The 15729-nt window shown below is 26.8% G+C and overlaps 1 protein-coding gene across 1 annotated transcript in view; it reads left to right on the top strand.

The window, feature by feature from the left end:
* Positions 1 to 15729, top strand: part of LOC107444500 (diacyl glycerol kinase 1) — a 411787-nt gene that overhangs the window by 375356 nt on the left and 20702 nt on the right. The window contains exons 18-20 of the mRNA XM_071186108.1: positions 4297 to 4391; positions 11024 to 11109; positions 13160 to 13249. Of these exons, the coding sequence (XP_071042209.1) occupies positions 4297 to 4391; positions 11024 to 11109; positions 13160 to 13249 (271 nt within the window). The remainder of the gene's footprint in view (positions 1 to 4296; positions 4392 to 11023; positions 11110 to 13159; positions 13250 to 15729) is intronic.

A 15729-nucleotide genomic window follows, 5' to 3' on the forward strand; every position in this document is an offset into this window, starting at 1 on the left:
TAAATTTTAATTGTAACGTAATATAAATTGTATAATTGTTCTCGTATGTTAATCTTTTATTGCATAATTAATCTAATATGAATTAATGATTTTATTGCATAATTAATATAATCTAATTTGACTTGTATATTAGTTTAAAATGCATTTTATCATAAATTTTATATTAGTTTAAATTACAGATTAGTTTGAATTGTTAACAAGTTTATATTGTTCTTCTTTTTAATTTGCGTTTTAACTTTAATTCCATATTTTATTATTTGCATTTTAACGACGTCTGAAATTACTCCAGCAATATTTAATTTGTAATTAAAAAATGACGATCATCCAGATTATATTTTATTATAATGCAAATAACTCTATCACTCATATTTGACTCATCCTGTCCAAGGATACACATCCAAGTGCTGTAGCATGTTTATAGAAAAAGAAATACAATATAGTGCTTTAAACAGAAAATAGTATCACCAGCGATAAAATGCCAAGTCACATAACTTTAGTCTTTTCTGGTCAATCGCTCATAACACCATGTGATTTTTTTTAAATGGGTGCAAGTTGTAAATTAGTTTTATCGCGAATTTGAATGCTCTGTTGTTCGGAGTAATATAATCAATTCTAGGTTTTCATTAAAGTCTACATTATATCATAACTATCAATAACTATAGTCGATATCATAACTATGAACTAATTTTGTGACCAACTCTGTGGAAAACAATCTTTTACATAAGCCTAATGATGCAAATAATCATGCAACAAGATTAAATGATACAATAATAACTTAATGATACAAATAACTATCACGCAAATTTGTAAGTATGTGATGGCATTGGTGAGAAAAGCTTGTGAGTCCTGTAAAGAAAAGGAATTCTCTTTGCGTGAGAAGAAACATTTCCGAAAGGAACTTAAACATTTCTGGCAAATGATGAGCTTCTAAAGTAAAAGAGAATCCTTTTTTGAATTCATATAAAACTTTTAAGCTAGAGGTAACCTTTTATAAAGCAAAAGAATCTTTTTCGAAGTCATGGTGACATTTTGGGTGAGAAGAAAAATTTTTAGGAGGTATATAAATCGTTTTTAAAGGCGTGTGTGCCTTTTTAGTGAGGAGAGAATGTTCCTTCAAACCGTGTGAAACTACTATGCTCGAGAGAAACCTTATTGATTGAAAACTTGAATAACAGTTTAATGCAACTGTTATGGTCAATGACGGTCAAATGGAAAGTTATCGAAATACATTACCATACCTGCCATCTTGTTCTGATTTATTGGAACATTTTAATTTGAATATTAAGGTAAATTTTTCAATTTAACATTTTATAATTGATTCAATAAATTAAAAAAAAACGAATTTTTCCACCACTACATGCAAACAACCTGAACGTGAAATAAATGATCTCAAGAAACTGACGCAATAGTCGATGTGTTTCAAGCTCTCAAAGAAAGGCGCTCATTTTCAAGACTTACCAGACGTGAATGAGAAGAAGCAAAATTGATTTGAAATATAAAGTGTAAAGTTTACCAACGAAAAATAAGAACAAAATAAAGATGAATAAAACTAGAAAAACCACAGTAGCCGTGTGAGAAAAAAGATGGAAAAAAATCCGTGAGGAATATATATATAACATATTAATCGTGTAAAGAAGTGTTTATGGACGGGTTTATCCACGGTGCATGACTTGTGATTTTTGTGCTATCCTGATGAAAAAAAATTATCGTCAAATAAATAATTTCAATTTCTTTTTTTTACATTGTTAGGAATTTTGGTACATGTTGAACCATAATATTGTTCAAAGTTATTGCAACCTCGTATTTGAGCAAACGTGAACTATATTATCAATTTTCTTAAATTGATTGCCCAATAGTACTGTTCAACTTGGACGGAGATATGTTCAATTTAACTTACTGAATTCTAGTAAAATGTTCTCCATATTAGGGTTCATGGTATCAGTATTATGATTCAATGTTGCTCTGATCTTTCGGAGAGTCTGTTAATACAGAAGTAACTTTTTGTTCTCAAAAAAGTATGTTCCATTTGCCACTTGTCAACCTTTCTTATTTCTTATATCCTTCCAAAATAATTCTATTGACTGAACTCTTCTGGAAATTTCTGTCGACAGTTGAAAGATATATATTTCCTACGAGTAAATTTTTATTTCACTAGAAGAAATTTCATGGCTCCTAACATCATCACTAGAACATTTCTGAGAAAAGAGTTTTTCGAAATTAAATTTAATACTAGAGAGAAAATAAAAATGCTATTAAGTTCTTTTAAGACCACACAATTCTTCAAGAAAAAAGTGCTAGAAAGTTTCTTGTACTTTCAAGTTCTCAAAAAAATTAATAATAATAATTTGGTATAAGCAAAATCAATTCCTTAAACTTCATCATCACCTAGGAGATTGAGGGGGAAAAATCAATTTCCTTTCGGGATCCTTAATACAAAATATATGACATCATACTACGCTTTTCTCCCTATAATTTCACTGATTTAGTCAAAAAGAAAGATATTGGTTTTTACAAAGTTAAAATTTGTTTTCTACATATTGATTTTCGGCTGTATCTCGAAGATTAAATAAGCGCTAAATTAGAGAGAGAGATCACCATATTTTATTAAAAACTAAATTTCCTCAGCAAAAAAAAAGCTTCCTTTTTTTTAAAGTGCAATGCAAAAAATAACTGCTCCTGGATGTGACAATCAACCTGCATATATAATCAAAGCAAGACTGGGGAAAATCTAATAATCTCTGTCCTCAGATATTTTTCTTTTAGGATTTCCGAGAGAAGTAGGGAAAAAATTAGTCTGCGAAGGGAAAATTAGCTTAAGTGCCTGATGCAGTAGCTCTGCTAAGTCTAATAACAGATTAGGTCTCTAATTAAATTGCCTACCGGCATAAAAATAGTCCCCTTTCACCAAAGCTGCTTTTACTAAAATGCTTGGCATAAAGTTTAATGAAAAAATTAGTCCTTCCAGGTCCGTATGAAATCAATTTGAGCAGTGCAAAACGATTTTCTTAAAGAACTTTTATTTAATTTGTTACTTACAACTTACTGTCAAGACTCTTAATTACCTACAAGAGTGTATACATGTATATTTGTAGAATGGTATGCATTAAGTTGTGTTCTGTAAAAGTTTTGGCTTTTTTTAGGTGGGGGGGGGGGGTTCAGAACATTTGGAAACTAAGAGGGAAAAATTAAAAGGCGAAGTGTGTTTATAGTTTATGCGAAGGTTTAAGATGCTTAAATTCATTATATGGTTTTTCCTACAAAAAGTGGACACATTGTTATAGATGGACAAAAAAAACTGGACACATTGTTATACGTTGCTATTTTTAAAAAACATTTCAAACATTTTAACAACGTTTCGAAATTACAATTACATTGAAAACTAAACTTGGGACAAAACAGGATCTGTATTGGAACAATGTCATGGGTAACAAAATCAATTATAAATATCTTTTTCATTGTTTTGTTATTTTTTGTTGATGTGAAGGAGTGACTGAAACATTTTGTCCCACCCATTGAAAAAGCAACAAATTAAGTGTTAACTGTTGTTTATCATCATGATATTGTAATACTGTGCCCGACATAAAAGACAAGTAATTTCTTGATACAATTTTCAGAAGCAACTGAACTTCTTGGTGGACGTTTTTATGTGAAACTAATTGGCATTTGTGTACCATATACAAGCGTATGAACTACCTTGCCCTTTTTAAATCCTGCTCTGAAGTAGTACCAAACAAAATCTTTCCCAACTTTTTTAAAACAAAATATTACATTTCATTAAATGCCTACAAACTAACATTTCTGGAACGTATAAAATAAATTTAACGAAAGGTTCCAAAAATATCCCCGTAAGCTACTGGTAACATGTGATCGACGGTTTGACGATCACTGATAAAAGAGGAAAAAACCACAAAACCTCTCCACTGTATACTTGACAGAAATGGCTTGTAACTTAATCGGCTATAACTATGATTGGAATTCAAATTTAAGTAACCAGTGTCAAAAGCTCTCTGCACCATTCACTCCTACATAAATTCTTTTAAATTATTTGCTTAAAATGTCCAACTTTAAAGCATCATTAGAAACATTTTGAACCCCTCTTAATCTTTAATCTTTTTTTTAAAAAAATTGACCATCTATATAATGTCCAGATGGTGCCTAACATATGCATTGTATCAAAATTCCACTTAAAAAGCTTTATTACTCTTTTAAGCAATATACCCTGGTTTATGGCATTATATATCATACTTTTTTCTTTATTTGGAGCACTTTATTTAAAGTTTACATAATATATTTTAGGGCTCCGCTATGTCATTCCAAATCACCTCTCTTCCAAGTACACATCCTCTTCTTGTTCTCATCAATCCAAAAAGTGGTGGGAGACAAGGAATGAGGTAAAGTAAATTTTAAATCTTATTGGTTCTTTACTACAAATCTTACTGGGTCAAGTAATATATATATATATATATATATATGCGTATATATTCTNAAAAAAAACACATTTTATTATATATACTCTCAATCAAATCATACTGATCATGTAGTATTATACATCAATATCATACATAGTAGTACACTTCAAATTTTAAAGGTTCACTGATAGCGGCTTTATGAAGCATTGGAAGCAGTAGAAAGTTTCAAACATTCTCAGAAACTACTCTATTTAGTCTGTAAAACATAATATTTTCTTAAACATTCCTAAAACGTTGCGAACCACTTATTGCAACACTAGTCTGAACCGTTCCTTTATGTTTCTTAAACTTCATATAATATCTTATCTTAAGAATGTTTCGTTTATTTTTTAGCATTCTCAGATTACATCACAAAAATCTGTATTTGAAAGCATTCATAAGTTATGTTACCTTTGAGGGAAATTACAAATGTTAAAGAAACATAAATGCAACTCTTTTTGCAATGTACGCGACCATGTGTTATAAACACTTTCAAACTTCTGCAACGCAATACCAATGTATTAAGCGAACAAATTCATAACATAAACTACCAAAAACATAAGTCTATAACGAAAAATGTTTAAAAAAATTTTAAAAATTCATGATAAAAAATTGCTTTTGTATGTTTAAACCATTTATGTTGTTTAAACAGGTTAATGGTGATAAATAAAAATTGAAAGTAAATATTATTCGTTAAACCTCAGATCTTAAACAAATAAACTTTTATTTCATCAGAATTATTAATGTTTTTATATTACTTTTTTTCAATATACTATATGATATTCTGATCACCTTACATTTAAATCATAAAATTTAAAATGCGTTTGAAAATTAATAATTTTTCTTTAATATATTTACCCGATAAATTACTTTGAAACAAATAAACAGTAAAAAAACTTCCTTAAAATAATGTAAACAGTTAATATTTTTCTTTCTAAAAAAATAAGAAGGTGTATCATTATTTCCAAGCATTATGTTTGTTTTTAATCACTTATCCTGAAATGGGAAAAACTTAATTTTATTTCAAAAAATATTCCAAATATTTCTATTGTTCAGAACTAATAAAAAAACTAGTCATCTTAATTCCCTCAGTTGATTTAAAAAGATACGATTAAAAATAAAAAAAATTCATTAATTATATTTCCTTAATTAAATTTTTTATGCATAAACTTTTTTCTATTTCACAAATTTTACGAAATCTTCATTTTTTAATGAAGTAATAGAAGGTTTCTAAAATAAAGAATACACTTGTTACTGTATTTCAAATTGCTTTCATTAATTTATATTATAATCCTTTTTCTTAAAAGGAAACTTTTTCAAGAAGTTATTTATTGTAAATTTTAAACTTTTGTTTCCTTTTTTATTTACTTGAAAATGAATGAAATTATTTTTAAATTACTTAATAAATTACAAATACTTTATTTTTTTAAATTACAATAAATTTAAATCAATATCTTTCTTTTTTCTTGTAGCTTTTTTCATTAATTGTACCTTAAATTTAATTTTAAATAACTGTGAGTTTTATTTAAGGTTCGCATGTCTTACGTATATTAACAATAAATTTAAAAACTATTTCATAACTGTTTAAAAAAATAATATTAATTTTATAACTGTAAAGTTAACTATTTACTTTTTAATAGATAATTTGCTCTGTCAAATGCATATTGATCTTCATTTTAACGCTGCTTCTTAAAAATCACTGAATTATTTTAAATGCTATTTATGAAGATTACTTTCAAACAAAACAAATATTATTTTTTTTAATTTTTAAGCTTTGCAACTGATTTTTTTTTACTCAGGAAATTTTTTTGTCATCTTAATTGAGAGAACATTTTTATATCTTTGATATAACATGATAATAATGCATCTAAAAATGACTGAAAAATCATATCATAATAATTATTTAAAATAAGGTCTCTTAAAATGTTCAATGAACGTTTTGAAATTTTTGATTAATGTCATTCAATAATGAATTCCATTAGTTAAATTGCAGTGGTGATATTATTGATATTTTTTAAGCCCAATTTGTTTGTTGACTTGAAAACAAAGCGCATTTTCTGACTAAGACAAACTATTCAATTAAAAGTATTAATGAATGCATTTTATTTTTAAAACAATTGAATTAACAGCATTTGATTAAAATGTAAAACATTTCGTAGTAAAGAATTCCGCTTTAATCTAAAAAATAATAATAATAAATTAAATGTTTTGTCCAATCTAATTTGCGTACAAATCTTGATTCTTAAAATCTGCCGAATAACGGTTAAATGATACGAATATCTAGTAAATATAAATCTTTCTCAACTAATTAACAAATAAAATAGATATTTTTATAAGATTCTACTGATACTTTTAAAGAAGCATTTAAAGATATTTAAATTTTTAAAAAACAAAACGAACAATTATATTTAACTCAAGCTGAATCGGTTAGAAAGCGTTGTATTAAGAAAGAATGATTAAATCTTAAATAAACTAAGCATTTAATCCTTTTGATAAAGAGTTAGATAAAATCAGCTTTTCATTACTTACAAATTGTGGCTTTAGAATAATTTATCACCCTTTAAATGTCACATTTTTTCTTTTATTCATAGAATTAAAGTTGAAAAATAGAGAATGACTTCAAAAATGCATGATTTATATGATCGTTTGCATAAAAAATAGTGTTTATTTTCTTACTCTGAAATATTTAAAATATTATTTATATAAAAAACAGTATCAACAATTTTTCTAAAACATTTTTCTATTTATATAAAAAATAATTTCATAAAATAATTATGTAGCAAATAATTAATAGGAATCTTAAATTTCTCTTGATTTGCAGTAACGTGAAATAATTTTTTTCTTCAAAATACCGCTGTTCTTTCGTGAAAATGATAGAATTTCTAAAAGTTTATAGAAGTAATGTTCAGGAACATCAAATATAAAATTAAAAAAGCTGCTATTTTTCCCAATTTAATATTTTACATAAGAAGAAACATTTCCTAAAATTATAGTCACGAACGTCAACTGTTTAAAAACCTTAACACGAAGAAATGTCTCCAATACTTAAAAAAAAACACATTTTATACTACACAAATGATACATTTTATTAATTCATATTCATGAATGTCAAATATTTTTTTTGAAAAAAACCATTTTTTTAATTAATGGTTATGAATGTTAAATATTTTCTTTGAAATTACACTTTCTTAACTAATGTTCATGACCATAAAATATTTTTTTTGAAAATACATTTTCTTAATGTTTCAAAACGTCAAATATTTTTTTTTTTAAAAACCCGTAACATTTTCTATGATTTATTAGGATAAGATACAATTCCTTATGTGTTACAACCAACTGTAGATATTTATAGATTTTTACATTTTCAGTACAATGATTAAACAATCCAAAGTAAACATGCAGTGTGAATATTTCTCCAAATTATTTATCAAACAAATTCCCAGACTTAATATTACTTTTAAATATTGTTCATGAATGTTAAATATTTTTTTGAAATTTCACTTTCTTAATTAATGTTCATGACCGTCAAATATTTTTTTGAACATACATTTTCTTAATGTTCGTAAACGTCAAATATTTAAAAAAAGAAGTTTAACATTTTCCATGATTTATTAGGCTAAGATACAATTCCTTATGTGTTACAACCAACTATAGATATTTATAGATTTTTACATTTTCAGTACAATGATTAAACAATCCAAAGTAAACATGCAGTGTGAATATTTCTCCAAATTATTTATCAAACAAATTCCCAGGCTTAATATTACTTTTAAATATTGTTCATGAATGTTAAATATTTTTTTGAAATTTCACTTTCTTAATTAATGTTCATGACCGTCAAATATTTTTTTGAACATACATTTTCTTAATGTTCGTAAACGTCAAATATTTAAAAAAAGAAGTTTAACATTTTCCATGATTTATTAGGCTAAGATACAATTCCTTATGTGTTACAACCAACTATAGATATTTATAGATTTTTACATTTTCAGTACAATGATTAAACAATCCAAAGTAAACATGCAGTGTGAATATTTCTCCAAATTATTTATCAAACAAATTCCCAGGCTTAATATTACTTTTAAATATTGTTCATGAATGTTAAATATTTTTTTGAAATTTCACTTTCTTAATTAATGTTCATGACCGTCAAATATTTTTTTGAACATACATTTTCTTAATGTTCGTAAACGTCAAATATTTAAAAAAAGAAGTTTAACATTTTCCATGATTTATTAGGCTAAGATACAATTCCTTATGTGTTACAACCAACTATAGATATTTATAGATTTTTACATTTTCAGTACAATGATTAAACAATCCAAAGTAAACATGCAGTGTGAATATTTCTCCAAATTATTTATCAAACAAATTCCCAGGCTTAATATTACTTTTAAATATTGTTCATGAATGTTAAATATTTTTTTGAAATTTCACTTTCTTAATTAATGTTCATGACCGTCAAATATTTTTTTGAACATACATTTTCTTAATGTTCGTAAACGTCAAATATTTAAAAAAAGAAGTTTAACATTTTCCATGATTTATTAGGCTAAGATACAATTCCTTATGTGTTACAACCAACTATAGATATTTATAGATTTTTACATTTTCAGTACAATGATTAAACAATCCAAAGTAAACATGCAGTGTGAATATTTCTCCAAATTATTTATCAAACAAATTCCCAGGCTTAATATTACTTTTAAATATTGTTCATGAATGTTAAATATTTTTTTGAAATTTCACTTTCTTAATTAATGTTCATGACCGTCAAATATTTTTTTGAACATACATTTTCTTAATGTTCGTAAACGTCAAATATTTAAAAAAAGAAGTTTAACATTTTCCATGATTTATTAGGCTAAGATACAATTCCTTATGTGTTACAACCAACTATAGATATTTATAGATTTTTACATTTTCAGTACAATGATTAAACAATCCAAAGTAAACATGCAGTGTGAATATTTCTCCAAATTATTTATCAAACAAATTCCCAGGCTTAATATTACTTTTAAATATTGTTCATGAATGTTAAATATTTTTTTGAAATTTCACTTTCTTAATTAATGTTCATGACCGTCAAATATTTTTTTGAACATACATTTTCTTAATGTTCGTAAANTGTGCATTTGCAATGTACCTAAGTTAGTAGTGAGCAAAGCAACCTTGGTTTTCGAAGCAAACCATATAAGATTGCGTAGCAATTTTCGGGGGTTGGCGAGCGTTAGCGATCAGGGGGCGTTAGTTTTAAAAAAAGTTTTTAAAAAAAATCTATTTCTTTGGTCTTAGAACACATTTCAATATGTAATATTTTCAGTTGTTGATTTTTTATCTAAACGTCAATTTTGTGACAAATTTTCTTAAATTTTAAACGTTAGTTTCCTAAAGTCAAAACATCCGAATTTAGCAACTGAGGAGTTAAGCTATTTCAAAAGCATGGGTAACGCAGGGATCCAGATTTTGAGGATGACGGCATTAAAATACACAGAAAATTTTCCTTCTTTGGCTGAAATATTGAGAGGTATTTTTTGAGATTTCTTATTGAGTGGAACCAACGCCCATTTCTTATTGAGTGGAACCAACAACATATAGCGCTATAAGTGGAACCAACGCCCATTTCTTATTGAGTGGAACCAACGCGTATCCACACCAACGCCCATGTAAAAAAGTAGACGAGGATACAAATAAAAATAACACAATATTTTTAGATATTATTTGGTGAACCAAAACATAAGCAAAATAAGATTCATTAATTACCAAAACACAATTTGTTTTGTAAATTTCTTTGAGCTTTATAAACATCCAAATTATATATAAAATTTGAATTTAAATACTGTTATATTAAGCGTGGCTACTTATCATAGAGAAGAGATGTCCAAGTCAGAGGCTGAACTACATCCTTGAGTTTAATAAATCAATCAATTATCGTAAATTTTGTGGTTGTGAATAGCAACTAGTATGTATATAATGTGTCAAAAACTGAAAGAACTGTACACGATCGGTATGTCAAATCTAAAATTGGAAATTTTAAAAACACCTCGTTCTGATCGTCAAGTTCAGTAGTTAGATAAAGAGCGTTTAAGCCGAATTCTGCAAAAAATTCGTAAAACGATTGGGGACCTGGCAGAGAAAACAGAATGCTCTGAGACTATGAATTCAATGTTACTTCCATACACATCTATTTCACGAAGTTGAAAATTTGGTTAACTCTGCAAATGAGTAATAATCAAATTAAGGGTGTAACATTATACTTACTAAAAGAGTCAGTTATTTATTAAGCGAGTATCGATTAGTCTCGTTAAAAAAATTATCTGCAAAACTGTTACATTTTTACCCAATTTTTTTTTATATTACTGTGCCATGAAATAAAATTTAACCTTCATTCATGTTAATGCATTAAAAAATATTTGTGATTTAGTGGAGTATGATATTTATGAATTAATTCATATTTAATACCGTTTTGTTTGTTCAATTTTATGTTTTCATTCATATTTGAATTAATGTTTTAATTGTTTAATGTTTTTCACAATAAATTAATTATTTTCCTGTGATATATTATTTTATTTCAGGCTGCAAATGTACAAAGATGTGCAAAATTTCAGGGTTCTTTGCTGTGGTGGAGATGGAACTGTCGGTTGGGTGTTAGATACAATAGGTAAATTAAATTAAAATTTTTAATTTTTCTTTCTTATTTAGTTTAATTAATAAATTAAACTAAAATTAAAACTTAGCATTAAAACCTGTTATTTTCTAGAACTTATATAAACTTCGCATTTAAATTTTCATAAAAATTGTGATAAAATTTTTTTATGAATCTTACAATTATCAAAATTTTCCTGCTGCACAGTTCTTTGATAATAATTCTTATTATGCCCAAAAAATAACTCATAAAATTAAAAAGTGTTCGGTGACATTATTTATGCAGTCGTGTTCTCAATGCGATACCTGCAAGTAACGTAGTGTGGGTATCTCGATTCTGATTGGTTGTTGAAACGTGGCATTTGTTTACGTTAGCAACTGTTCTTTCCATTCTATTCCGGGTAAGCCAAGCTCGTCAAGTATTATTTCTCTTAAGTCTAAATTCTTTCACAAAGATTCTTTCTCAGAGAATTCAATTCTTTCACTATATATTTACACAAAGACAGGTATGAAGCCATGTAAAATCTAAGCAAACTGATTATGCATCGAAGTTGCCAGGTACACAAAATTAAAATATATCACGGTTACAATGAAATACATAAACAAATAATAAATCTGAAGTTAATTAAATGAAGTAGACGAGAAAGAATTATATTTTAACTCATTCGATGTGCGATACGGTTTTGCATTTAAGTTATCGTTAAATAACATTCTAACTTATGTAGAAAAACTTAGATCAGCTTTAATACGCCATTTTGCAGATGAAGAATAGCTGACGTCACATGCGTGGGTAAGCGAGGTCTTCTTGAAGTGAATCCAATGAAAGCATTTTTTCAACATCGATGTCGTCTTAATATAGAAGCTTTTTAGCGTATTTTTTCGAAGATTTTGTAACTTTATAACAATAACTTTAACTCAAGACTGGAAGGTTAAGTTTGACCTTCTTTAGCCACAATTTTCTCTAATAAGCAAAATGACGGAAAATGTCTTTCTGCTGGAAAAGCAACGCATTAGAGAAAACTAAAATCACTTGTATCTAACATTTTAATATGAAAAAATTACTCTAACCCTGCATCATTTGGACTCTTAAAATGTATAAAAACTTCGAATTATTATTTGATTATACTGATTTACATTTCAGAGGGAAAGTTCTCGCCAAATGAACAATTCTTTTCTTACAAAATTAATATATTTTTTTAAAAAAATATTCGAGGTAATCCGTTTAAGTCCAATAAATCAAGTATACTCCTATAAAATTGTAGTTGTTGAACTACAATGTAGGAATCGCAGTAATTTTTTAATGAGAAAAAAATATGTTGATAAAATATTGATAATACTTTATAGCTGTGCCATGCGGACGTGACATGAACTAGCTAACATGATGGATGGTCCGCATTAAACAGTTGATTTGCTTAATATTAAGTGCTCAAAGAAAAGAAAAAAGATCCGGTGAAGTAAATAAAGTCTCTCGGTAATAAACAATATAGAAAAAAAAAATGAGCAAAATGCTATAAACGAAAAATGAAGGAAGAAAATTTAGCTATAAACAAAAAAATGAAGAAAAAGTATAATGAGCAAAAATTTTATAAATAAATAAACAGCATGAATCAACTAGTGGTATCCGTTCATCGAATTCTACCCCAGATATAATTCTGGAAGGGGAGTAATGTGGCGTAACTACCACTACAAATATTAAATACCGAATCACCAATGTATAAGACATGTTAACTTAATTCTATCATGAGGCACCTTCTGATAGATAAAGGTTGACATAGTTGATTTATAATTCCCCACAACAGTTCCGTTAATTTCTTTTCATAAAGAATTTTAAAAAAAGGAAAATGATCTTTATTTATTTATTTAAAATTTCTAAATTAAATTTTCTGAAATACCACTTGAATTTATTTTCATATTTCTATAATTTCGATTCATTTTTATTATGTCATTTGCGGCATCATTCAAATCAAATGAACAAACAGCTGCATATATAAAATAGCAATATTTTGTTACATGTTTCATACTCTCTATTGCCATCAAATGTAAATAATATGAATCCTTTATTTCAGACAAAATGAATTTCGCTAGCCCGCCTCCTCTTGCCATTTTGCCCTTGGGAACTGGTAATGATCTAGCCAGATGCTTAGGCTGGGGTCCAGGTATGTACCAATTCAACATGTTTTTTACCCAAAAACTATTCTCAAAAAAATCTCTACTTTCACAAGAAGACAATCTCCTACTGCATTATCCCAATCAATAATTCTTTCTTCCTGTTATTCAGACTAATGTAGTAAATTTAGGAAAGGGAAGAAAAGAAATTCCACATTCCTATTCCTTCAAAGTACTCAAATATGTCTTTAGGGAAGAAAAAAAATAGGCTGGAACAGGCTGTGTAAACAGATGGATGTAACAAAGATAACGAAAAGGGGAAGTAAAATATTTGTAGAAGTCATTCCATACGAATCATTTGATTGTTAAAACAAGCAGTAGCTTTTTTTCTTTTCTTTTTGTAAAGAGAACGCGTAGATAAACGTGAATTGACGTTCATGATTTACAACAATTCTGCTTTAAAAAAAAGTGAGAATTTTTATTATCACGTCACACTTCAGAAACGTCTGCTAATAATAATTAAATAAAATTTAGAAAACTATTCCAAAAGTGTGTCAGTTATCAAATCGTTTGAGTTTTTAAGGAATTATTTCTTACATACAAATTTTAATGAATGACTTACTTTAAAACAATATTTGCGTATTAAACTTAGTTGAAGAAATCTATCGTTGAGTAAATTTTTTCGATTGAGGAAATTATTTGCTAATTGAAACTAGCAAGCATTCTTTTTTTTTTATTTTGTAATGAGAACATACACTTAAACTTGATTGATTTGCGCCTAATATTTTTCAAAAAAGTTTACATATTTTTACTGTCACGTTAGAATTGTTCTGCTGTGAAATTTTTCTTTTATTTATAAAGAGAACATACACCTAAACTTGAACTGATGTTAATGATTTACGCCAAATATTTTATACACAAAGAAATATATAAAGAGTTCCAACTCTAACGTCAGAGCATGTAAAAAGTCAACGTGTTTTTTATTGATGAGTGCCAAAATGGCAATTGTCTGGCCCAAATTGTTTTAGCTCCACTCAATGGTATCTGTTAGATTGATAATTTAATAAGTTTATCGTTATTTTTTATTAATTTTAATTCAATTTATAAAATTTTCCAATCGTTTGGTCATTTGTTTTTTTATTAATCAATTTCTTTATTAGGATGCAATTTCTTTATTAGCAATGAATTGCTTTGATGATAATTCGTTAAAACTGTTGTTTGTTAATTAAGACAAAAATACATTTTACAAAGTAAATTACGATTTCATTTAAATATTTCAATTTCTTGTCATTTTTCTTGTTCTTAGTATCTATTTCAGTGTTGAATTTAATTCGTACCAACATGGGTGAAATGCACTATTAACAAAACAAATGGAAACGATGGAAGAATAAATACAGAAAATAAACTTCCTTTTAAACAAATGGAAGATTTCTTCTAACTCTTTTATGGAAGAATTCTCTAATTCTTCTATTCTTCCTTTTAAACAAATGGAAGAATAAATACAGAAAAACGTTATTAATGTAGATTTTTTTCTTCTCTCTGATTATCGTAAAATTTATTATATGAAAGAGTATTAATACACCGGGCTAAATAATTTTCTTGTATTATAAATCTAAAATGTAAAATAAAAAATTCGGAGTTGATTAAAAAATGTTATGCAACATTAATTCAAGCAATTTAATCTTAATTTTGATTGAAATAAAGTCTAAAAACTAAATTTTAAAACAACAAATCACGAATAATTATTATTTATTTATAACACAAATATAAGCGTACAGAAGTAAATAAAAAATATGAAAAAGAAACTACATAATATTCCATAGAGTGTCAACTATTCACCTCTGCTGAATCAACTAACCGTTTTCATTAAGCGTTGCTATAGGGTTCTGTAGGCAGTTGGGACAAGAGAAACGCGTTGTGATGACCTCAGAGTGGATCGTTATAAAGTATTATAGATCGTGATTTTTTTTAAAAGGTATAATTATTTTTATCGTCAGTTAAAAATTGTTCTGCTTATAGCTCTTAAAGTTTATATTTAGAATTTAGGAAACTATTCCAAAAGTTAATTAGTACGGAATTATTTTTACAAAATGATTTTTTCAAAACGATTTCTGCCTTTCTAACCGTTTTACAGAAACAATTTGCTGCTTAGTTTTTTAAAAGAATTGTTTTAATTTATATGTCAAAAATTAAAAACGATAACTCAGTGAAAGTTTGATATTGCATATTTGGACAATGTAACTTCCTACTTTTTTTAAAATTTCAGAAATTTCGATTATATATATATTCGATTCGAAAATAAAATATACGATTTCTTAAGAAATAGAAATATTCTTTTCTTTTTTTATTAATGCTTGCGCAAATGTAATTTTTTAAGAAAATAATTCATATTTTTTTTATTGAAACACAATATTTTTAATTATATCAAATTTTAAAAGCACCATTTTTTAAAAATTTTGTAAACTTATTAAATTGAACAAGTATACCAAAAAAATGAGTTTTAAGAATTTTTTTTAAAAAAAAATTAAAA

This window comes from Parasteatoda tepidariorum, chromosome 1 (assembly GCF_043381705.1).
Source record: "Parasteatoda tepidariorum isolate YZ-2023 chromosome 1, CAS_Ptep_4.0, whole genome shotgun sequence".
In the NCBI taxonomy this organism is placed as follows: Eukaryota; Metazoa; Arthropoda; class Arachnida; order Araneae; family Theridiidae; genus Parasteatoda; species Parasteatoda tepidariorum.